General features: G+C 36.4%; 1 protein-coding gene across 8 annotated transcripts in view; it reads left to right on the top strand.

Moving 5' to 3' along the window:
- Positions 1–26,860, top strand: part of ZAP3 (protein) — a 245,671-nt gene that overhangs the window by 99,130 nt on the left and 119,681 nt on the right. For 7 of the 8 annotated variants that reach the window (XR_014440724.1, XM_083111269.1, XM_083111268.1 and 4 more), the window contains 3 exons: positions 2,164–2,274; positions 10,717–10,863; positions 12,701–13,801. Coding sequence is in view for 7 of the 8 variants with exons in the window: in XM_083111269.1 (XP_082967395.1) it covers positions 2,164–2,274; positions 10,717–10,863; positions 12,701–13,801 (1,359 nt within the window). In the remaining variant the exon portion in view is untranslated. The remainder of the gene's footprint in view (positions 1–2,163; positions 2,275–10,716; positions 10,864–12,700; positions 13,802–26,860) is intronic. The other variant, XM_083111266.1, reaches the window with a different exon arrangement.

The following is a 26,860-nucleotide window of genomic DNA, read 5'->3' as shown; positions in this document are numbered from 1 at the left end:
CTGATACTGTTTTACATGAAATTTAATATATCTGAAACTCTGAATGATAGTTACAAATCATACATAATAGTTACAAATCATACGTAGTTTTGTTCAGTACCAATGAAGCTATAAGCCTATGGTCATAAAAAAAAATTGCTTTATCAAGTAGTAGAAGACTACGTAATTTAAGAATTTTTAATATCCATTAAAAAACACAAATAGTATGCTTCTAATCTTGGACACTCCCCAAATGTAGCCCGCAATCAAATACAGTAACTATTCACTAATTACCCACTTCAAGGCTCATGTAGCAATAGAAACGAGTATCTCCGAACATTAGTAGTAGTTTCTAAAAGTCACATTCCATGTGACAACCCTTCTTGGTTCGAGAAATATCTACCAGCCGAATGTTTGTTTTAACAAAATCATTATCGACCCATGCATTAGAAAGATGGAAGTTCCATAATGTTTTGTGGATCAAAGCTTCATTTTACATGCATATTACTTGCTGGCATACTGCTTAGTTAAATTGAAGAGTTCTGCATTATTACATTTGTGTATGTTTGGAATGTATTTATGGTAATGTTTAGTTTGGAAACATGTCCTTACACTGGTGTGGTGAAGAGTATTTGTCTATTTTGTCTGGTGAGTGTTTGCTTTTGATGTTTATGGAATTTGGGTACTTAAAACACATTAATAAAATGTGTACAATATGTGCTACACATGTGTTAAGTTTGAGAACATTGACCATGGTTGATAGTAATGGTTTGTCCTACGGGGATGTGTGTTTTCATTGTATTTGGTACAGTGATATGAAGACGGTGCTTGAAGTGAGGGAGTTGTGGGGGATGGTATTCTCCCAGCTAGCAACATTTTTACACAGTATCCCTCCCTCCCAGGTATGTGATTGTTAAACCATAGGAGCATCCCCCCAATAGGATCCAAGCCACCCCCCAGCTAGCAATTTTCAGGTGAAGTGCTGCAAACAGTTGTGGTTAGAAATTTGTTTGATGTAGATATATCATCACTGGGTTTGATAAAACTGTAATATGTTGAACTGCGAAAGAGCAGTACTGTTACAGTACTTATGGTCAAGTTGGGGGAACTACTAAAATTCTCATGTATACACATGAGCGATATCTTTTGGGAAGATCAATTAATAATGGTACACACCTTTGATGACAATGGGTATTGTATTAGATTGAATGTGCGTGGAACCTCACAGAGTATACCATTGGAATGAAAGATGTCTGAAACAGAAATTTGAATGTGAGTACACTGAAGGGAATACAAAAGTAGTGTGTTGTTACTCAAAAAGAGTTATCTCCACAGTTCTTGATATTAGACAATCACCTCTTTCACAGGGACAATACACTTGCATGCTGGTCTTGTTATGGAGGTTGTCAGAACAGCATCATCCTTACTGCATGACTTTTACCTGCTTCTGCTCATAATGGAATAAATCTTTTGCAATAATGGTTGAAGGTAGCAGTTGGGTACTGTTATGAAAGGTGTGGACATTTAGCAGGGAATGCTTTTCATGGTTACACCCATAGCCACTTGTGGAAAGTGAACATAATGGTATTGAAGACTTTTGCCAGGTGACTTGCAAGGCATTATCTTGTTCGTATCCCCTTTCAAACTGTTTTTATCTGTAATATTCCAGTCCATGTTATTCTTAAGAATAAGAATACATAAGCTAGGATCAGAACATTAAGGAATTGCACCTAGTATCATACCAAAGCTAAACTTAGGAAGAGCTTAGTTCTATATATCATCTCTCTTTTTCATATTATCTTTTTATGACACTTATTTCATTTTGATGCACAGTTGTGATATACAATTTCAAATATCACATTTTAATGCTTTGCATTTCATCTAAAAAGGCTTTTTAAATCCGCAATCTTCAATAGTTTCTTTTTAATAAATATCTTCTCTGCAATTTTGGAAATTGTCAAGTAGTATGTGATCAATTTTTGATACTCTGAAGATCCTCTATTTTTGTCATTTTCATTTTCCGAGAACAGTTTTTCTCCACGACAGTTTGTCTCGCAACATGGAAAATTTCCACTCGTCTTGTTCCCGGGTCATAGTACCCATTCTTTCGACAAAAGAGAATGCATTTGATTCTTCTTCCCTTTCTGTACCCTAATGATTTCTCCATGTTTTTAATTGTTCCAGGACAGTGCTGGTGAATTGTCAGAAGCAGAAAAAGCATTTGATGCTCAATTTCAGCAGTGGGAAGCCCAATTTAATAAATGGAAAGAAGAAAACAAAAATCATCCTGATAAGGTATTGACACTTTCCATTGATCACGTTCTGTAGTAAGGCATGTTTCCTGCAGTGTGCATGCAAAAGTAGAGACGCAACAGTTTGCAATTTTGTTGTGAATTTGTATGCTAAATCCCTTCACCAAAGATGCATTAACAATCAAACAATTATTAAAAAATTGTTTTAATAATCATTACGTAGGGAAATATTAGCTAACAACGTGGTGTACCGTATGTGCTTAGATGAATGTTGAGTTAAAAAATTTGATATTCAACAGTTTTGGTATTACTATTTTCAAAGAGAATGCAAAAACATTATTTTAAAATCATCTGACGATTCATCCTGGCACTCCCACAATAATATAAACCTGAAGTAACTGCTATCTTTTATTTTACTTTGTAGCAAATGCATATGTTTATCTTAAGGGATATTTGTTCCTTTTATTTCTGTAGTTTGCATTACTATTTGATCTTGCATTTTAATATCTGTGTGGTGGTTTGGTTTAGTTTTCTGCTTAATGTAAATGTTTATAGTACTAGTCAGTCTGTATATTGCTTCACATGGTATGCATGTTGGCTCTAAGTAATGTATCAGAAATATGATGCCTTCACAGATATGCTATTTCTCTGATAAAGGAGAGCTTATGTATTTTGATTGAATCCTTAGAGAAGTGAACACTTACTGCCTTGCATCAAAGATATATTAATGTGAAAGTATTTGGTCCCACAGCTGGTACACTATTTCTTTGCGACATTTTTTTTTTTTTTGGCCAGTAGTGCTTTGATTGCACGTATATGCAAATACTTTACTATACAGTGAAATCCCAATCTGTCATTCATAGATGTATATCACTTTCCTACATTGATTGTTCAATTTCCGTGCTTCCTGATGAAATCCTGTTGAAAAGATGGAAATAAAACCAACATCACTGCTCCTCAGTCAGTTGCTTCATTAGTTGCTGTGTTAAAGAAATAAACTAGACACAAATGTTATCATTTATGGATTTTGATGCCTGTGATGTGTGGTTTGCTGTAGAAGGAATGTGTGGAGTGTGGGAAGTGGAAGTTGCATAGGGATGGTGTTGTGGCGACAGTTACAATGGAACAGAAGCACCTTGTGTGCATTTGGATCCATGAGGGCATTCATTACATGTTCAAGACATCAAAAGATGCCAGGGAGACATTGTTAATGCTTTAAGTGTATTGTTCCATTTCAAAAGAGGAAAGATACTTCTAACGACGCAGAGATTCATGATGTTTTTTTAATGCTACAAGTTGAACTTGGTGGTCCAATTCGCAATCATTTATTCTAATATTGATAAATTTTGATTTAGATTATATAGACCCTTGCATCTATCATTTCAATACCCCCAGCCTCTGTGTAGGAGCTATCAGTGTACTGTGCTGTAATGCCAGATGTCCCAGGTTTAAACCCTGGGTAAGCCTTGGGTTTGTCATTGTGTTTGTCCCATCATCTACATAATCATCATTCATACATTGTCATGATTAACCAAATTGATAGGAAAGTAATAGAAAATAGCCAAAATAGAAATAAACATAATTTCAATACAATTGAATTTTGTAGAAGTTGGAAATCTGGAACTACAAACCATTTTCATTTATTTTTTCATTGACAACATTGTGTGAATATATCTGACTGGTTTTCTTGCATGTCATAGTGTCTTCTAGCTGTTCCTAGTATGTTCTGTGTTGTTTGAAAGGTTGATATTCTGTGCTGTTTTCTTTGGAAAAATAGTTGTGTTCTTTCCCCTCTTATATTTGGTGTACCATTAATGGTTTGGAAGGTCTATGTATCTTGTATTCTGTGCATGTTAGAGGGGTATCTGGCTGGAAATGCTGGTTCTGTCACATGTACTCCCATGTTATGGATGGAGGTGCTAGTTGGAAGATGGAAAGCCTATTAAGTTCACACTGCTGCAATTCCTGATTTGGAAGTTCATAGGAGAACCTCCATTGATTCTGCTTTGTGTGTGTGGCTGGTAACAGACGATTGAAAACCATTGTTGAAATAGAAAGTAGTGTAATTGGGGGTTATTATATTGTGTAAAATACCTTTGTTGACATTTCATGAAGTGGAATGTTAGCACAGTGCACTAAGGCACCAAATGTCCCAGATTCAAATTCCAGTCTGGACATGAGTGTTATTTGTGAGCGTCCTATCATCAATTTGATCGTATCCTCACTCATCCTCATCGTCGCAATTAGCAAAAAAGTGGCAGAAAAGCGATAGATGCTAAATAACAAAAATCAAAATCATGAAGGGGGAGGGAGGTACCGCTGATCACATTGATGCACCCACTCGCAGTCTCACCACTGAAGAATCTGCGGTTCAATATCTGTCTGGACAGTGATGTTCTTGTGAATATGCCACATCATCAATTTCATCCAGTCATTATTCATCATGATTAACATAAAGGCCACAAAAAAGCAATGCAAAATAAGAAAAATACAAAATATGAATAAGACTATAGATTATGAAGATGATCTCACAAAGTCAGCCTCTGTGATGGAAGTGATTAGCATATGCGATGAAGCCAAGTGTCCTAGGTGTTTGAAAAGACAGTGACATGTCATTGTGTTTATTCCTTCATCCACAGAAAATATATTAAAAAAATAAAAATAATTTACTCCTCCTCATTAGAGTAGTTCTTAACTCTTTCGCTGCTGCAAGGGATTTCAAATATTCTCGTTGCTTCTGATGTCAAGCTAAGTCACCCTGCATGAAAAAGCATCATCAGAACATGCTGCCATCTAGTGTCTGGCATTTGAACTGTTGTCCAAAGAAATAAGTCATTTTGGTCCTGATCAAAATGATAATTGTTTACCGCCGTGTGTATGTAAACAACAATGCCAACAAGGATCATTTATCCACTCAGTGGCATGCCCAGGATATTCAAATAAGAAGAGGGTACGTAGATTTTCTTTTAGTAGTCAGTCCTCATTTTGCGATCTCTTCCTACATTTGACTTTTTTTTTTATGAATAGTGGATCAAAAGGAAGAATTTGACCCTTACCAACCCCCCTCCCCTTTCCCCCTCCTTTCCCACTCCACTGTATGCACTTCAATAACAATGAAAATATAACACCGAGGGGTCTTCCGGCTATGGTTCTTTGTTAAAAAAATAATGGTAGGATCCGTATCAGTACTTTAGAATACTTTTTTTTATTATTACAAATTTATGCAATTCTGAAAATTTCTCCCCATAAACTGCGCAGCCAGAGCTATGTCAACATACCAAAATTCCACAGTGAAAGAGTTAATGCTACTGATTTGTAATCAAGGGGTACCAGGTTTCGTTGGCAGTGGAAGCCCCTTTCGACAGAGGTTCAGATGTCTTTTGAAATTCAGACAAAGAAGTGATATTTGGATAGTTGTATTTTTTGATCACGGTAGTTTCTTTTATGTTGAAGTAGGTCATGAGAAATGAATATTGTGCAATTTTGAAACCCTGAAAGAATTTTTCCTCCCTTTCAGAAAATATTGTAGCTCAAGGTCATACCCTCCACTTTCCATGAAAAGTAAAATATAAGTAACTTTGGAGTGTTGTATCTTTGGAACGCAACAATGTTTTTGCATGTTTCCTTGTAAACATTCAATTGTTTTGATGGGGCATTGTTGCTTTCCATTGTTATGTGGCAACAAAGAGTGTCGAAAATGCATTTTTTGGTCTCTTTTCTGCCCTTATTATCTTGGTTAGAGCAGCCGCACATTCATTCATTCATACTTTATTGGTTTTAGCTGTTATACCAGCTCTACACCAAGTGTCCTAAAAATATGTCATGCATGACACTGTTACACAAATTACAAATTTTGAATATATACAGTTTTCTTATACATAATTTATCTACATCATTATCATACAAATTTAAAATTGATAATAAATACAATTGTTATATCTGGTGATTATATCAAGTTACACATTTTGAATATTTACAATTTTCATATGTCTATATTAATATCATGAAAAAATCTACAAATGATAAATACAATTGTTACATCTGGTGACGATATTAAACAGGATAAAGAAGTTGGAAGAGGTATTCCCTTCTTTATTAGATTCTTGAATAACATCTCCCTTTGAGTGGTATAAAGTGGACATTGAAATATAACATGATGAGCATCTTCCTGATCTAGATTGCACTTGCACATAGGTGAATTTACTAAATTAATTTTATATAAATGGTGATTTAAACGTATGTGACCTGATCTCAATCTTAGTATTAAAACTAAAAACTTTCTAAGTACCAATGCTGATGCCTTATATAACTTTTTATATGAAGATTGCACACTGTACAAAACACTTTTAGCATCTGTTAATATTAATATCCTTTTATCTGGAATATTATTAATGTACATCAATGCACGATATATTCCATATGCTTCTGCCGAGAAAATAGAACACTCTCCAGGTAGTCTAAACTTTTTAATATTTCCATTTGAAGAGTCAATAAAAGCACATCCTACTTCTTCTTTATTTTTTGATGCATCTGTGTATATGAATCTATAACTCTCCCAATTTTGTAAATATAATTGAATATTTGCATAACTTGTTAATGAAACATTCCTTACCGGTATTTGATCATATGAAATTTCATAAATTGGATGTTTGCACACCGGATTCAACAGGATGCAACACGATGAGTCACAAAGCGACATGACGAGTCATTTTGTTAGCTAAAATCTTATAGCAGATTTCGTCCATGTATGAAATAGGTCTAGGCCTGTCTTTTATAATTATGAAACGGGTTAACGGTACATAGCAGTTTACAGCTGAATCAATGCATCAATGTAGGCTATATGTAGAATTAATGTATCATTTTATAAGTTGTGAATCAGGTGTTTGTATTACCTTAAATGTATTGCTTACGTCACTAACATGACCTTTACACTTTGAACTGCACCAGTGGCACGTTCTCCCATGTTATCTGGAGGTAATCCAGTAAACCAACTTTTTAAATATGTCGCTGGGAAAGCTTTGAAGCTGTCGGACTTCTCTTATTGTTTTATTTCTATGTAATAAATATACACAATAAATAAGAATTGTTGCAGTAAAGCAGGTCAAATTTTCGGAATACGCCACTGAACTGCACAATTTCCGACAACGTACGCACAATATTATTCCTACGGACAATAAACATTATTCTCCCCTTAAAGGAATTATTGGTAGATAGAAGTTAGAAAACCATGTAATGAGCATTAGCAATCATCTATGTTCACAAATTCTTAAGTGCCGTACCTCGCACAGGATGAACACAAACATTTTATGCACCAACATTAATCTAGTCATCCAGATTTTCTGTCTGCGATCTCCTGTGTCAGAATACAATCACGTTTAATTTGCAATTAAATAAAAAATATTGCCACCATGATACTGCCCCCCAGTTTGGAAATTTTGGCTTGAAGTTTCCGGCCTGTAATTAGATGTCTGTGATTGAATTGAATGGATTCACGGTTGCACAGATTGTTTTGTCGCAAGCTGCTCCTTGTGATGCCAAATTCCCCAGACATTCGCAAACCGTCGCAACGTGACTATCGAGTGTGCAGCTGCCCATAAGAGCCCCATGTTAAACCTTCCCCGAGTCGGTATGCAACAAAAGTGACACGTTGCATAATGTCGGATCTGGTGTGCGGCTGGCCTTAAACAACAGTACCCCAAAAATTTGTTTACTGGGCATTTAAGCTCACTATTAGGACGAAGCACATTACTTGGATATTGATTCTGTTGAAAGGTATAACCCTTTAAATACTCAAAACTGGGAAAATTCTTCACATTAAAATTAGGCATATCTCAGAAAATAAAGCAAACTTTGTATAATAAAGCAAACTTGGTACTTACTAAGAAATTTCTTAGCATAAGGAAACTTGCACCTTATAAAATTTGAAATGAAAATGACTTATCAATACACATATGAGGTATTCCTGATGTTGAACACCTGTTCATGCATCACCCTTAATCTGGTTAATTCTAGTAGGAAATCTAATTTTGAAAACTTATTGCTTTTTAGTATTAATTTGCTTTCTATTTATTGCTAGAAACTCCTCTGATAACAAGGAATTAATTCATAAGAAGCAAAGTTTGCATCTTAAATTTTTAGCACCATGTATTTGTATTGACTTAAAAGTAGACTCTATACATTTACAGAAGGTCGATCCACGTATATGTGTCAGATTTTGAACCCCCTGCACACAGAATTGGCCGATCCAAGCTGTTAAAAGCGCGGGAGGACTGTTAGAGCCTGTAGTATCCTGACACTATCGCAAGTGTGTGTTTTGTGCATCATGGCTCCTAAGGTGAACAGTTTTTAGGAGGTCTACGTAGTTGCACTTTTCCACGCCAAATATTTGTGTCAAAAATTCAGAAACAGTGCAAAGAACATGGATGCATCTTGGGTTCAACGACTACCAAGAACATAATCAAGCAGCATAAAAACCACGAGGTTCCAGCTATTCAGTCGCCCACCAGGGGGACGAGGAAGTAAGCGTGCACTGCAGTGATGCCACCTGTGTCTCAGAAGTTGCATCAAATGGCGCTACAGGAAACCCCCCCCGATGCAACGTGTGATGGCCACAGGATTCCACGTGGCCCAGTCAACTGTGAACCGCACCCTGCGTGAGAAATTAAACCTCTGGAAGGTTTTTAAAAGCCGTGGACATTACCTCAGTGAGACCCATCGGTGTGAGAGAACGACCAACAGCAGGAACGCCATTTATCCGGGAACAAGTGGAAGTTTGTGGCCACACTAGATGAGGTATGGATTTATCTATTAGATTGTTGCAAAATTCGAGCCATAACGTACACTCCATGCGATGCAAAATGCCGTCCAGATTTCGTCCGTCATTGCAAAGCAACGTTCTCGAAGGGATTTCTGGTTGTTGCGGGATACACATATCAAGGCAAGTTAACTATTCGTCAGGTCTCAAAAAACTGTAAAATCAACTCTGTGTTCTTTCAGCAGCATATCCTGACCCCAATATATACAGACTATCTGCTGTGTTTGTTGGAAATGTCGTAAATCAAGTCTCTGTGCATATGGATAAGGCCTCATCACATACATCTCATATTCTACCCAGAACTTTCTGCAACAGATGGCGAGACACACCAGCATTCGGGCTATTCCATTTCATGATATACCGGTAAAGTCACTGGATGCGAGTCCCATGGATTTCTGTGGGTTTGGTCTGCTGAAACGGGCACTTTCCTCTCGTCGTGTCACCACTCTCTGGGGCCTGTGGAAAGCCTGTCAGGAGGAATGGCAGAATATTCCACTTCCTGTACTTCGTCGTAGCCTCCTACAATGGAAGTTACAGTGCAGGGGTATTGCCAGGAGACACGGTAATCACATTGAGGCCAACCGATGGTGGTCCCGTGGATTTTCATAGGGTAAGTGCTAGTCCAATATCGGACACACATACGTGGGTTGACCTTCTGTATTAAGCTTATGTACAAGCTTCAGGATATCCCAGATTTTGCAGTCTCTGATTTTCATTATCAATCTCTATTTATTACTGTTTTTCAAGGTTTGTACTGCACGCGGAAAACGAGGAGCTATAGGCTCTACAGCCTGGATTTACCAGCCCCTCCCGCAAAGTCAAGGATTAAAAGTGTGATATGTGCAGATTTTCAAATCTTTATACAGAGCAATCAATGCTTAAATAAATGGATATTTAAATAAATTTAGGTTATATCAATTTTATTTCCATTGTGTGGTCCTAAAATCATAGATATGCATGTTTCCCGCGTAAACCTAGTTTTCGCATATGGCGTTTTGTTATTGAAACACATTTCAGTGACTTAATTGTCAACTACTTGAACATCTAAATGTTACATATTAGTCTGGAAGTGGCACCTGAGTGTTGGTCTATTTTGGTTTGACTGCCTTTAAAGTTTGGGTACCACCGACATGGAAAAGTCAGGAGAAATGGATCTTGAGAGTGGAAATTGCATGTAAAAGTCCGGGAATTTTGTAAGGACCTACGAAAACACCTTCTTGACTGGAGATATTTTACATAAATACGTATGTTCTTGCATTGTATTTTTGTCCATTTATTTTCCGAGTTGAAGAAAACTTGATGCTTATTTCTTACTATGTTCAAGCATTGTTGACTGGTTTTCAAAGTGTCTTTAAAGCACCTGAAAAAGTTACTGAATTTGGTTTGTCAGAATGAGTGAGGACCCTGCAAGTACTTGGTCCTTGGACTGGACTAGGTATAGTTGCTGTACTGTCAGGGATCAAATCTCGGTCACACGTATGGAAATCTCACTTCTGTGACCCATTATGACTCTCCCTAACACTGTAGGGCATTGTTTGACTTTGTGCTGTGGAGTCAGAACTATGGTTGTTAGTTACAAGTCTTCAATGAACAGGGACAATATTTATATTAATAGTGGAATGTGTAACTATTGTATTTTATTAAATGTGTATTTGTATTTCTCTTTTCTAGAACCAGTACAGAGAGTACGAGGCGAAGTGGGAAAGTTGGAGGGAGCAGCTTCTTCAGAGACGTGAACAGATGCGAAGGAAGAGAGAGAATAAATTGCCTGAGTCACCTGTTCCTCCCATGGAATCAATGCCAAGACCAAAGAATCAGGTAAATTTCTTTTACGTATTTTTACCTTTTGTGTGAGTCTGTCTGTATGTTGTGGAGCATTGATTCTACTCTAAAAAGCTAGTTTTCATGAACAGATTCATAAACTTCAGAACGGAAAATGTATTTTAGCATACTACAATCATCACGTGTAAATTCTATTGCATGTAAAATTGTATGTTTTGACTGGAAGTTCTTATTTCAGTAAATGTCTTCTAAAAAAATCTGAGAAATTTTTTAATTCGTTTTAGTGCTCTCCTGATTATTTTTTCCCACTGATTAAGAGATTACTGGAAGGTCCCTTCCGCTTGTTCCCTATTGAGAACTAGAACTTACAGTGAATATTCAACTAGTGTAAAAGGCAATGCACTACTTGTTATCTTGAATGTGCAAGTAGGTGACAACTAGTAGAAAAAGTTCATCTTCCCACACCTCAAGAGAAAGCCCAACCACCACTACTTGTTCTCCATATTCTTCATTTGTTTACTATTTTTGTGGTTTTAATATAATTGCTGTGACATAATAATCGCTGAAGTTTTATTGTAATGTTATATCAAAAGGGCACTTTGTTTGAGTCGGGAAAGGGATGATGGCTATTTACTCTTTTGTTAATTAACAGTTAATGTTAGGTTTAGACCAGTATATTGTAAACCATATGTATAAAATACACAATAATGCCATGTAAATATTGTTGCAAACATCCATGAATAATGCGTAAACCATCTCATTGGTCTGGTGGATTGAATGGTTTATTCACAGTCTTGCCACAGATGGTTCGAGTTCAAATCCTGAATGATGCATATGTCGTGTAGTATGGGATGCTCTGAAAACTAGGCAGGTCCACAAACGTGTCCACCACCATTGTCAAAACTTACCATGACCCTGATGGTAGGGTCAATGACCTCTGCACTGAAATGTTATACTTTCCCAGCAGCCGCTCCATTGCTCACAATTGATGCCCAACCTAGTTTTGTATCTAGCTACATTTGCAGTGGTTGCAGTCTTTTAGGACATTTTTGGCATGCAGGAAGTTTATATTTGAATGTGAGGGAGATGTTAATGAATACATAATGTATACTTTTTGTGTTGAAATTTGAGCCATGTAGGAAACATGAACAATTTCTTCTTTTTGTTCTATTGGCTCTGTTTACTTCTCTTCAAATGAGATTTTTAACTGTTTTTGATGATTTCTTCAGCTTGCTGGCATGTCATTAGGACTTTCGTCCATCCTCCCTTTAGTGAACACAATACAATTCATTGCCATGTGTGTATGTGTCATAGCTTGCTTCTGTGAAGGAGCATATGGTGCAAATGCATTGGCAACAGCATTTAAATGACATAATGCTAAGTGGCAGAGTTATGCGTAATGCCTTATAAAGAAATTCTTCCAGCTGCATTACTGCACATCAACACCATAAAGTGAATCAATCAGTCAGTTGAACAATGAAACCTTTGTTGTTTTTGAAGAAGTAACTTTCATATTGTATTAATGGCAAACTTGCTTCTTTCAATTCACAATAGTTTCAGTATATGTTATTGTTTAGTTATAGATTAACGAATCTTTCAAAGTCAAGAGTTCATTCTGCCCCATGCTGCATAATCAAAGGGTTTAATAAACTGAATATAGTTTTGATTTTCCTTTGTAAATTACAAAGTTTTCACGTATTTTTCTGCAAATTTTGACTACCTAATGGGAGAATTTTATTGTCCTAGCAGGCGAGCACATGACTTGAGGAAAAATGGACGTGGGTACTTGTGTAGAGTATAGCATATATTATAATTTGTTTACTACTGTAAAATGTTAAAGTCTAAGCTCTCAAAGTGATTTGTTCTTCTTCAGGATGAAGATAGTTTTCATCCCGACTCCAGATCCACACCAATTCAAGGTGGCGGTCGAGGCAAAGGACGAGGACGGGGGAGAGGAAGGGACTTTTATGGGTCTCCAAGAGATTTCCAAAACCAAGGTGGTCCTTGGGGTTCAGGACCTCAGGAATATGGACAAGGAATGGGTCAAAGTGGTTTTTATCCTGACCAGTTTCAACAACATCCAGAACTAGCTCAAACACACCCACCACCTGACGTACATGATCAGCAGTCAGATCTTCAAAAACCTCAAGGGGAGGCCGAGACTGAGCCGCGAGCTTCTGTTGAGGGTGCGGACGAGAAAGGGGTTCAGGATAAGTCAGGGAACGAAAGTGATATTGTTCAGGTACAGCAAGGTGAGAAACAAAAGGATGAGAAGGGAATGAGAGATCCTTCGCTCGGAATCCCCGGTCTTGATTTGGCTACGGAATCACACGAACCTTCAGATGGGCACAAGGAAGGTGATGCCAACGCTGGCTTGCAAGATGATACTAAAAAGCGTGAAACTGAGGGTGAGGGAGAGCCTAGGGAAGGACATTTTCAAGGTGGTCCTTCAGACCGAGAACCTTCAAATCCCATGATTGCAGGGACTGGTCTTCTTGCAGACCCCCCTTCTCATAGCATTTTAGGTGCACCTCCGACAACCATACCTAGTCTGTTGGGCCTTCCCCTTCTGCCAAACCCTGCATTGTTTAATCAAAACAGAGGGTGGGATCGCCCGCCAGAAGGCAGAGCCAGCGGTGAAGGTCTGCTTGAATTTGCAGGTCAGCCAAATCCTGGACAGCTTGATTTTCCACGTGGAGGTTTCCCTGGTCCGGATTTTCAGGGTCCTGAAGAGAATTTTGGACGAGGAAGAGGCCGTGGTGGACGTGGTCGAGGTGGTAGGGGAAGAGGTTTTGGGGGAAGAGGTGGATTTCAGCAAGACATGGGGGGACCTAATAATCAATTTTCAGGTCAGCCTCCAGTTGACAATTGGCATAGAGGAGGTGGAGCTGGCTTCAGAGGAAGAGGTTCACGATTCGGTCCAGGAGGACAGAGACAACCAGATGGTTCATTCCAGGAAGGCAGAGGCCGTCAGGTATGTTCCATTATCACTTCAAATTTTCAAGTGTTTTTTCTCATTCATAGCACTAAGTGTAAGCATGTATGTTTCAGTGTTTATTTTTACATTATTATAGTTATGTGGCAGAAGAAAGTGAGTTATGCTTATAGTTTGTAGAATGCATTACATTTGGAATGCATATATATTATAAACTGGATCAAGTTTCTCAGGTTTGTATATATTAATTTTTATCAACACACAATTGGAAATAATTACAGCAAAAGAAATGAACCACATATTTTATTTTCACTTTGATAATGCTTTTGCGTGTTAACTGCGGACGTACTATTATTTTTAATTTTAAAGCTTTTGAAGTAATTTGTCATCAACAAGATAAAGTAGAGCACATCGGTAAATAAATCTTAATTACTGAATGTGCAATAATGTGCAAATCGCTAAAGTTCGTAATATTTGATATTTCATCTGGAATATTGAGGGAGAAAGTTGCGTGAATTGTTGTAGGCTATTTGAAGAACTAAAATGAAAGTATTTGTATGAAGGAAGTTGCACTGGTTGTGATTGGAATCAGCTTAATGAACCAAGTTGGTACGGATAAATTATTGTTAATGCAAGTTTTCATGCATTTGAGTTCTATGACTTTAAACCTTCAAGGAAATTCTTCAAAATAAAAATGTATTCTTCATAAAATTGTAATTTGTTGGCACTTATTTTATTCACCATACCCTATTTGCCTAGAGTATTTAAAATGAAATAACCTATTAGTTTTTGCTAATTGCTCTTCTCAGTTTTATTCTACAGGGTGAGTTTGTAACTCTGTAACAGGTTAATAACAGACCCACCCCATTTATTTTAAAATATATAGCAAGTTATTGATTATTCGTTTGAAATTTAGTTACCTTGTTGCGGTAGAACATGCGTCAGAAATACTTGAAGCATTTCATGTAAATTAGGAACAGTAGAGAGCTCTGAGTGTACTTTAAAAAAATATCATGGCGAATAATATCATGGTGACACAGTGAAAAGATCACTTAACATGCATAATGAACTACACTTTTTGTGTCATTTACTGTACTTTATTGATCAAGCAGTACATTTATCACATACTCATGGTTCAAAATATTTCTAAAACTGCATTACAAAGCCACCTGAGTGAGTCATGGGTGTTTTTTTTCCTCCATGAATTCATTATTGATTTTCACTGTTAATGAACTAAAGAACTAAAATAGAGACATAAATTCTGATTTACAATGGAGATTTGCATGATGATTACTAGGGCTTTGAAGTTGATGACAAATCATCTTTTTTTTTTCTTTTTTTTGTTGTTGTGGGCATTGAAAACAATGCTGAACCTGATATCAGTCCATTTCCCTTCAGTTAGAACCAGAAAACGTTATTTTTATTTTGCATTTTTCAGCCCTTTTTGCCTTTTAGGTGATTTTGCAGTACTTTTTGCTGTTTTTATTGCATTTTTCTTCATTTTCTTCCAGCTTCCCCCCCCCCTCCCTCCCTTGTTGTTTCGTGAGTTTTAAATACATTTGCTGGCATAACTTATATATTTAAATTTCCTGACATGGTCCTTTTAGCAAGTGCGCCATTAATCGAAATTACAGTCAATGAAAAAGTATATTATTATTTTAACTGAAATGTTTGGAAATGCATTCAATAATTTTTTGTGGTAAATTTATTATTCCTCCAGCAAACTTAAAATACTTTCTGTGAGACCTCCTTTGAGGTTTCCGTGGTGGCCTCTATTATTGCTTTAATCTGTGGTTTTAAAGTAAAATTAGCCACAATATTTAAAAGAATATAAGCTGATGTATACGAAATGCAACCGTATTTTTAGATGCTGGCCTACTACTGTATCGTGTAAGGTCCACTCTGAAAGAAAATGAATGACATACAGGAAAACCTTGCAGTGTATTTATTTTATGTACCTTCGAAGTAATAATAAAGAAAACCACATTAGCATTTAATTGCTTTTATCCCTTTGCTTCAGTAGTTTAAATAGCAAAACACTGGTTTTATCCAATTATTCAACTACTGTCTTGTAATTTATGAAAAATCAAGCTTTCATTTTCAAAGCGAAAATTACTTTGTCATTTTTTGACATTTTTTAGGTCAACTTCCGAGCCACTATCCCATGACCTGTCCTTGCAAAACTTTCATAGAGATCCATTATAAATGCCTTCTCAAAATATCACACAAACAGTTATTTTCATTTCATGTTGCTGAAAAAAAGTTTCAAAAATTTCTATCATTCAGTTTTATATTGCAAATTCAAATTGATTGGTCACTTCTCATATTTGATGCTTCCAGAACATTTTAGGAAAATCCTTGTTGTTCAGTTGTTCGTTAATTTTTATGACTGTCCTGCACCAAGTGTGACATGAACATTTAAACTTAGAAGTGAGGAATTTTTTGAATAGGTTTTGTTTGTTGCATATGTCATTAACTTTATAGTCAGCAGTTTTGATTGTCTAGATTTGTATGGAGTAAAAGTAATGTAATTTCTCTCTCTTGCACTCTTGTCTTCTCTGTGAATCTTACTGAGTATTATTTTTCATTTTAACAGTATGCTTCATATAGATCAAAGTGTTTTCCACCAGGTACTGAACCTGTATCCGTAGCATTCCATTCCAGTGCTTTACCAGTAGAACCACCAAAAACCAACTTCACGACTCTCAACATTCACAATACAGGGATTTCTCTGTGTTCATTAAATTATGTATGGGCAGGTAGCCCTAGTATTCACATGTATACAGGTATTCATAGCACTGGGAAAGTATGCCTGTAATGAACATAACGTATACAAATTGTATGAATTGTTTTGAGGCCAGAGGTCTGCTTTTCAGCTGGTAGAGAACACACAAAATTTGAAAAAGACCGTTTGACCCCTTGTTGAGAGACAATTTTTCAGAATATTTACGTTATTCGGCTATTTTGTGTGCCACATACCATTTCTAATATGGCTGGATTCTGATGGAATTTTTTGTTTGCAAATGTGTAAAATGTACTGAGACTTCATTCTAAACATTTGCAAACACACACCAATAGACACAATGGATTGATTATAGATTTACTTTCATAGTTTGGGATCTGACAAATATGAAACTTATAAAATTATTTTTAAAAATGCTTGTAAATAAGTGGGATGAATAGTTTCCATCATAAAGATTTCACCGTAAGAGTTGAGAATTTTTTTTTCTGAAGAACCTAAAATGTACGTGAATTGCTGTTGTAGGCACCTTGTAATTACTAGGGTTTTCTTTCGCTGCAATTATTTTTTTTTCCAATCTACTTTCTTCATCGTGCTCATTTGGGGGATTTGTATATGAAAGTATGCAATACTTGGATACAGTGGAACCCTGATTTAACGTTCTCGGATTTTACATTTTCCCGCATTATACATTCAATCTTCATTGTCCCAACGTAACAAAATGTTATAAAATTTTCCCACATTTTCCTGCATTTTGAGTTATTTCAGCTTGGTCCCCTGAAAAATGTAAAATTGAGGTTCCACTGTACTTATATTAAGACATAATTGGGCTCTTTAGTTGAGAAAACAGGAAATTAGGCAATGTGATAAAAAAAAAACTGCTGAAAAAGTTTTACTAATATGCTCAACGTCAAACATTAAAGTGAAGTTTTAACCCAAAAAGTATAAATGTCACCAGAGAAGCCAATGCATTTTTCCATGTGAAACTAATCGAAGCTTAGTTGGAAATAGAGCCAGAGCCCCATAAGAATGAATGCAAATGATGGTGGAAATTCTCCCCAATAACAAACAAAATAATGTAATTGTGGTTAACAACTATACGTGATAGTTGGTTCATACCTTTTTATCATATCTAAATGGAACTTGAAAAATATTTGCATAACCACTTCATTGGCAACATTATTATGACCAGTAGTGTCTTAGGATGTTTGCAGCTACATAAACCGATGCCACAACTGCTTGCCTTTTAACAAAATTAATAGGCACAACTTTGCCTTCAATTTGCTTCAAGAAAAGTTTGTGCCTTGAATTCAGTGTTGTGTCATCTCCAAAGTTTTTCTGAAGTTGGTACAAATTTCTATCCCACAAGTAATAGATTAAGTGACACATATTTATGGTGAATGGAAGGTTAAGATTTCGGGTACCAACATTAGGCATATTTCAGAATCAAAAGTGTTATATAAAATGGCATTTCAATGTCAAAATGCTGGATGTAATCCTAAATTTGATTTAAAAACTATACTTATTTCACAAAGTAAACATTTCCTTTCTAAATGCACTTTTATGTAGTGATCAGTGTGTTAAGTTGATTCCCGAGTCTGAGTCTATTTGTGTTTCTCAAATATTCTCAACAGATTTAATCAATTTTCCATGATTTTTGCGTAAATGTTAAGATAATTCAGACTTGCAGAGGGTGTTGTGTCGGTAAATAAACTCTAAATTTTGTGTTTGTTTTCCATTTTGCAGTTCATTTCACATCATTTTGTGACTAAATATGACAGGAACACACGGGGTTATGTGGGCGAACAGCCACAGGCTGAACCTCGCCCTTTACTAAAGAAAATTTGAATTTGAATACCTCCTACCTTTCAGAAACATGAAAAGTGTACATTACAGCGTGATATTTCATGTTTCTGTCAACATCAACAAAAATTATGTAGCTGTCCCTTATAGTTAATAGTCCCTTTTTTTTTAGCCTTGTAAGGTGATTGAACTATCACAGAGACCTGCAGAAACTGGTACTGCTTTATAACCGAGAGGTCAGTGCTATCATGAGGCATATGATAAAAATCAATGCGAATTTTTTGAGAAGTTTACATATTCTATGAAGATTGTTTATTTGATGTACGTCTTCTGTTCAAAGAAAAACAATTCTGATGATAGTGTTTTGCAAGTTTTTTTACATTCTGAATCATTTGATTTTCTAATATTGCAAATTCTGCACTCCCATGTTTTTTCTTCTTCCATTTTTTTTGCTGTTACTTAATGTTGTACTGAAGTAATTAAGAACTCACTGTGCAACAGCCCAGGAAAGCCAAGGCTTACTTATCGACTGCTGGCCTCTGGTGATGTGTGGTCAGTGTGATGAACCCCCAGTCGTTGTTGTAGGTTTCCATAACCAGGTTACGCTACTCATTCGTGGGTGGCCACTGGTTCTATACACTTGCCGAAATCTCAGGAGAAAAGTTGTTACTCGTCCTCCCAGGAGACTCGGTTACGCTTCCTCCCAGGAGACTCGAAATTACGTGCATTCCGTAGCCGGATTCCAAAGCATGACATGTTAGATGGCATGGCCATGTTGCGGGACCTGAAATTAATATTGATTTAGAAGTAATGCTTGTAGGAAAACTTGATTTATTTTGTATGGTGCTTTTCGATACGAAAATGTAGAGCAGAAGATTCTATAACTCTGTGTTGGAAATGATTTGAAAGCAAATTATTTACAATATTTGGAGTAAGTGTACTCAAATGCAAAGGTAAGTTCAAGGTAAGTCAATACTCTATTTCTTAATTTTTGCAATGCGTGAGAGAACTTTTGTAATCCAGGCATGACATGTTGTTTCTGTTTTGGTCAATAATATGATGTTAAGCTGTGCAAGTTCATGTACCAATGCCCTTTGCCAGTTTTTAGGGCATAACTTCACTTGTGCAAATACGATTGCAGAATTCCTGGAATTCTGTGTGAATTATTGGCTCCGGGAATTCTGCGTGAATTTTTCTCCATACATGTGAAAAACTGCAAGTTTTATTAATGCAAATCTCATTGAATTTATAAATGCCCTCAGGCAAGTTTTTTAGTTTAGCTTTTATTTTTATCGAGAAAGGAAAAGAAAGCTGCATGGGAAATAAAACCATATCTCTGAATCCTTTTACTTTGTGTCCTTTGCAGAACGATCTATCTGACAGATGAAGATTATTGCAAGATTATGTTAAAAATTCTTAATCCATTAACAATTTTTCGTAGATTAGTATACTCCGTGCGTAACATTTGTGACTTGTGTTTGTAGTTGTATTTCAAGTCTGAATGTGTGAAATGGAAAATGTAAACTCTGCACCTTAAATTAAATATTTTAAATATTAGAGCTATACCAGTTAATTGAATTAGAATTTTTGGATGTTAATACTATACATGTGTACACATGTGTGTGCGTGCGTGTGTGTTTTGGGGGTGGGGGGACAGTAATACGGAAGCTTGAAATAGAGAAAACATCTGCTTGTAACCTTGAATTTTTTGAAAGTTCGCCTTGAAAACCGGGAATTATATGTGAATTTTATCATGGTTCTAGAGTGGCCACCCTGGATTGTGTAATGTGTTTTTTAAAACATTTAACTCCATGACAACCGGAAAATATGCATGAAATTTGTGTGAATTTCATTCTCAAACCTACAAAAATTCAACATCTAGTAATTCAAATCCTAAGTAATTTAGACTGTGATATGAATTCCGATGAACATATACATTATCAGTTTTACTATAAAAATCATTATTATTAGCTTTGAATTTTCAGAAATTTTGGCTTTAATGCCAGGAATTATACTAGAATTTTATGTAGGTCTTAGAGTAGCCACCCTGAGTGTGTTTTTCTTTCAGTTCCAAGAGTACACGATATGTCTGTCAAGGCTGAGGACCACCTACTGTAATAACTTAATTATGGGGGTAATAGTGATTCCTGTAGGTAGGTATGTGAAGTTGATTGCTGAAAAAAAGTCTTAATGCACAGCAAGGGGAAGTTTGGTTCGTGCCACACAGCAAAGCTCAGATGAATGTGTGCATAGTTTTAGAGTGAAAAAACAATAACTGAGAAAAGGCAGCAGAAAGTCGTTTATAGTTGCATTATTATCACTGGTAGTCAGTCTGTCCCACTGTTTATATCCAAATAATGAAACCAGACCTAATAGGCTGTAACGGTTGATCTTCATTGAATAACATTCAGCCGTATTTGTTGGAGATATAAGAGAGTGATATGGAAAAGGGAAGACCTGTTGACTAACCTCAAAACAGTTTGCAAAATGCTGATGACAATATCGGAAATTTTGAAGAGAATATCTTGCCACACCTGAACACGTTATTGCTCTCCTTGAATTTTATCTATGTGGAAGATTTACAGTTGATTCCTACGGTTCTAACAAGCACATAAACACAATTTTCAATGTAACGTTTCTGGAGAACACATGCTCCCTTCATCAGACATTTATTCTGGTTTGATTAATGTTACAGTTATAACAATGTAGTCAATTTCATGTTACACTGAAAATTGTGTTTATGTGCTTGTATGAACCATATACTTCTCAAGAGAAGTAATTCTACACTGCAAGCAATGTGTACATACAAGAAAAATGATGGGATATGTGTGTGACCAGTTGTTTAGCAGGGGTGAAATAGAATTACTAGTATTTTTTGTAATTTTGTTTATTTTCTGATGTAGACTACTGCTTTTTTATATGACAAAATATTGTAATAAATTATATATGTGAAATACATTGTTTACTTAAACAATACAACCCAAAGCAAAAATTACACATTTATGAACTTGGGAAATTCCTACTCTAATTAAACTAAACTCCGTGATCGAACAACTCGCTTCCTTTTACTACTTTGAATGTGAAGACGTGTCAAGAATTCTTTCGCAGGGTTACAAGTAATCAGATGATTCAACTAGGATTTATAGACTTGAATCTGCTACCTTTTGGCATGGTCATTCACATAGTGCCCTATTGTTCTTCCGTGCTTGGTGAATAGTGAACGTGTGTGTTCTGCACCTATAATTAAATATGGTACAGATTGTATTAAAAGATTGAGAACTAACTGCTTAACTAATCATGCAATCCTAGAATCTTAAGGAGTATAAACATTATTATATTCTGCCAATGTTACATCATTTTTACGCAAGAGATAGTATCTAAAGATATCTGTTGGGCGGTTACGTGGAGATAGGTAATTAATTCTGATAAACTTACTTTTCATTTTCCATGTAAATTTCTTTCGCGATCGATTTCGCCACCCTTCAGGTGCCTGGTGGCTTCGTCAAAGAAAGAAAGAAATTTACGTGGAAAAATGAAAATTAAGTTTGCAAGAGATAGTGACAAAATTGAGTTCTTATTTACCATGAGCTCTTAACTTTGTGGTTGTACAATATGTGCCATTTTTGGGAAGAGTGAAATATATTTTATCTGTAGGGGAGATTTTTTCAGTGAGTCACTTTCTAACCATGACATGTGATAGCAGCTCACTTTGCTCTGTAAGGCACAAAAACATGCAAAAAATTTGCATATGTTGATGTGACAATCAGAATGAAATGTTCAACAAATCCTACAAACCTGCAGATTAACAATGAATTTGGACACTCAAGAGCTAATTTTGTACCAGTTCAAATATGACAGTTTTGATTATCTTTTCTACAGTTAAAATTGCTCATACCTTAAACATTTCAAGTTCTTTTTTAATCGGTTATAGAAAACGTTACTAGCAACAATGTCTTACTGCACATAGGAACACATTAATTTCTTTTATATGATTGCCTTGTGAAAATGTGGGTGGATTTAAATAATATATTTTACTGTAATTGGGAAACCAGCATGTATACGCAATACAATATTGTGTTTTAATTAAATTAGGATCACATATATTCATACAAAATTAGGAAATATTACCATCTTGATATTACCATGTTTTTGTACATGACACGTGATTCATGTGTGAACTCAGTTTAGGAGTGCTGCACTTTTTTTCTTGGTGATGAATTTAAGGAGTACATAAAGAACTTACTTGAGAGAAGCAAATATTTTAAAGCTGTTTCCAGCAATTGAAAACACCCAAAGTGCTGAATCAGTGCATGTGCACACAAGCAGCAAATATACCAGCTACATTTTTCTACCCACTAAGAGTTCTTGCACACACAATCGTCCCAGTCCAGACATGTGACTCTGCACTTCTTCTTGCAGTTTCACTTTCAAGTTCTAGCCACTTTATTTCACAAATGTCATCATTCTTCTTTCCACTTTAGTTATGATGTTTTTAACAAAAGTACTCATTTTTGTAATGTCCTCTGTTGTAAAATTGTCATCGTAACGTGCTTCAAAGCCTAAAGTCCTAGATTCAAACCCTGATCAGACATTGCATTTAACGTGCTTCAAAGCCTAAAGTCCTAGATTCAAACCCTGATCAGACATTGCATTTTTTCTATCACATTCCATCATATTAATTCGTATTAAAAATACAAAACTTTATTACTTACGTGAAATGAGTATCTATTTTGTGCTATCCAAAATATGGTATATTTCGGATAGCCGAGAGAAGAACCTGAAGAAGGAAACAGTTGTTTCCGAAACGTCGTTGCACAAAATAGATACTCATTTCACGTTCAGTATTTTTAATTCATTGAAAATACGAATTAATATAATATAAAGTGAGTAAGTCGCACATATCGTGAATTATACATTCCATCATTTATCTTCGTTGTTGTAATTAATGCAAGATGTAGAGAAGCATTGTAAAATAACCAAAAATGGAATAACCATTTTTTTTAGGTGAAATACTTGACAAGTACCCAGTGCCTGCCCTGATGATGAACTCATGTCAGCAACAAATAGGTTATCTTCCTGCTTACATGCGAATACATGAATTTCATACTCGAAGGTCCGTGTTTTTGGCATTAAAAAAGTAAAGATGAAGAGAAAACCCATGGTGCAACAGCCTGTGAGGGCCAGGGCTTACCTACCGACTGCTGGTCTTGCTCCCACCTGCCGAGGTGGGAGATATCCAACCAGTTACAGAGTGACGTGTGGTCAGCATGACTAACCCCCAGTTGTAGATTTCTGTGTCTGGGTTACGCTACTCATTTGTAGCTCTCCCAATTTCCTCACGATAGTGAGTATGCTGTTTTGCTTCCCCCAGGAGACTCAAAAACCTTAGACTGCATGGCTACGGTGCGAGATGGCATCAGGACTAGAAGATGTATTTATTTCATGCGGAAATTGCTACTTGTGCAAGATGTATTTATTTTATTGCGGAAATTGCTACTCGTTCTGATCTGCCTGGTGTCATATAATTCCTAATGTTCCACGTTTGCATGTTTTAAATTGCTAAAGAGCTGCTTGAAAAATGCCCGTAGGTGTGTTCATTTGCTCAGCTATCGTGAATGGAGAAATAACTCGGTGACAAATATTTTTATGATCTAGTGGTATTGTAAGTGGCCTGCAATTCTCAACCATAAAGCAATTGTACAATTTGTGCAAGCCGTGAGGCCTACAGCACCACCACTTTATTTTACCAAAATGCGTGAACCTAGTGTAAGAAGCACAGGCCCTTAAGGTCAACAATCGAGGCTGTTTCTGCTAAAACCATAACCACGGAATCATCAAGGCGAGGAAAAATATAACTTGGAGATCCTGAAAAGCCGTACTTTTCTGACAGTCCACCTGCCGGAGCAATTCACCTTCTCTGTTGTACTTAATGATAACAATCGTCATGAATTTAAATGAGAAAGTTGATACTGTTGTTGTTTTACTGCCAAAATTTATTTTTTGAGTGCTTTTTAATCATGTCAGTTAAATATTTACAGGAGGTCTTGCTCACTGTTGGTTTGGGAGATTGAATGTGGTTGAACATCACTGACCTATAAAATCAATGATTGCAGTAGTATATGGTAAGAAAACGCGAGGCAAGTGCACTTTGCTTTTTTGAATGATTTTTGAACATATTCATGTCTTTTTGTTTCCTGTTATGCTGTGTCGAAATATAAGATGTTTTGTATATATACATGAACTCATCCTCCCAACTATTCTTTACAGTTATTGCAACCACATTCTGTGAAGTTTACAATAACTCGTTTTCCAGTTACTTCCTCCTTCTTTATGCGATTACAGTCCACTTCCCATGTAATTTTTTACTTATCTTGTAGAACATATACATTGAATTAGCATTTTTGATGCCGCAAGCGATTTTAGATTTCAACCAAAATTGCAAAATCGTTCAAATGATGCGTACCTGTATTATCTTAATTGCACTTGAACTGTGTACCAATTAAATAACAGTTTTTGTATTCAATGCTGTCCAATATTGTGGAAGCCCTTGCGCTCTTTGTAGGTGAAGGACATAATTAATATGTTTCTAATGAGTCACATTTTCCACGCCGAAAGTGGCTGTGAGCAACACTGGGTAAGTTGAAACAGAATATACGTATTAAGAGGTTAGTGAAAGTTATAGCTCATCCAGGGGTTTGAACCAGGTTCTTTTGCATTCTATATCTTTGCTCTAATGATGCCTTTATTGCAAAATACACAGAGATCAAAGTAGCAGAAGTGCTGTTGCAAAAGGTTGAGTTGGCATGCCAGTTGGTAGAGAATTGGTATGAAATACCAAAGAACAGGTTGGATCACTGGTGGAGCCAGAATGTTCACTTGCAGTAAGTGCCATAAGTTATTTTCAGGGAGAGAATATATTGTTTAGAAGTGGATTGTAGGAACTGTTGTTTTATTTGCTGCTTTGTGCAGCTGCTCTCCATTGCATTGTTTGCAAACATGATCAGTAAATATTGAGAATTTCTTTGCAGTCGATAAAAACACTCAGTTGAATCTAATTCTCGCTTACTCAGAATACGTCAGGAGTTGCCTAAAACTGTTCTCTCCTGTGATAGTAAAGAGACAAATTGTTATACTGCATTCCAAACATTTTTGCGATAATTCTTAACATATTCCGGATGACATGCAACTACTGGATGATGGGCGTAGCCCACCCTTCGCTACACGTTCATATTGTGAATGAATGATGGCCTTTATTCACATCACGTGTCTTCTGCACGTGCATTGTCTTTCAAATTTCAACCACTAGATGATGCATGTGTATTGTCTTTGTCGCTGATGAGTTTTACTTGTTCTCGTGACGAAATATATTGTGCTTTTATTTCTGCTCTTGTGACTGGTGTTGAACACTTTAGCTGCAGATCACAATGTCGAAATTCTACATGAAGATTCCTCTTTAGATTTCAAAGTTAGTGATGATTTTAGTTCTGAAGAGGAAATAATGTACTTAACAGTTAGGTTATTTTTTATTGATTCCTTCTATATTATGTATTGAAACTATGCTTTTATTTATTTTTCTCCTTTTACAAAATTGTTACAGAAATACATTCATGAATGTGAGAAAATCTATTTAGAAAGTAGCATTTTATACAGGGTGAACAGAAACTATAGGGACAAACTTCAGGAGGTAATTCCTAACAGGTAAAGAACAAAAAAGTTCATATCAACATATGTCCGGAAATGGACGGTGAGCCTGCAATAAAGCAATAATCCCTGCCCAAACATGGATGCTGAACCGTTGCTGATGACTGATGAGATGATTCAACCATTCCTCGAGGATTGGCTGTAGCCCACAGATGACGATTGTGTAGGTTGACGATGCGATCTCTACCAAAGGTCGCTTCATCGGTGAAGAGGACTGACGACAGAAAACCCAATATGGTGGTGGCTTTTTGCAAAAACTGGCGACAAAACCTTTCCCTTGGAAGAAAATCCGCGTTTTGATAATCCCTGCTCACGTTGCAGGTGATATGGATAGTAGCGGTTTTCATGTAGGATACACAACACCGTCGCTTGGCTTACACCATGCTGGCGGGCCAGTTGCCTGGAGCTTGTACTGGGGTTCTCAATACTGTGTAGCAGATGTTCCTCCAGATTTGGTGTACGCCCATGCAACGGCCGCCCTCCATGTTCGTCTGTATGAAAGGCCCCAGTGGTGCTGTCTGTCCGGGTACGTGGCTCGATAAATCCGTGCGGCCTCTCGACAGTTTCCATCTACTTGACCGTATACGAAAACCATCTCGGCTTGTTCCTGGTATGAATAACAGACCTAGGATCTTCGACGTAGCTCTACACAATCTACAACACAAATTAGAACACTGCGAGTGTTGCTATGAGAGGATGATGTCATTCTTTAGTGTCATCTACCTTGGCAAATATGCATTTCCAGACATATGTTGATATGAACTTTTTTGTTCCTTTTCCTGTCAGGAATCACCTCCTGAAGTTTGTCCCTATAGTTTCTGTTTACCCTGTATATCTGTGGAAACCGAAAGTTT

This window comes from Lepisma saccharinum, chromosome 25 (assembly GCF_977018435.1).
Source record: "Lepisma saccharinum chromosome 25, izLepSacc3.1, whole genome shotgun sequence".
NCBI lineage: Eukaryota > Metazoa > Arthropoda > Insecta > Zygentoma > Lepismatidae > Lepisma > Lepisma saccharinum.
This window is presented reverse-complemented; position numbering and strand designations above follow the sequence as displayed.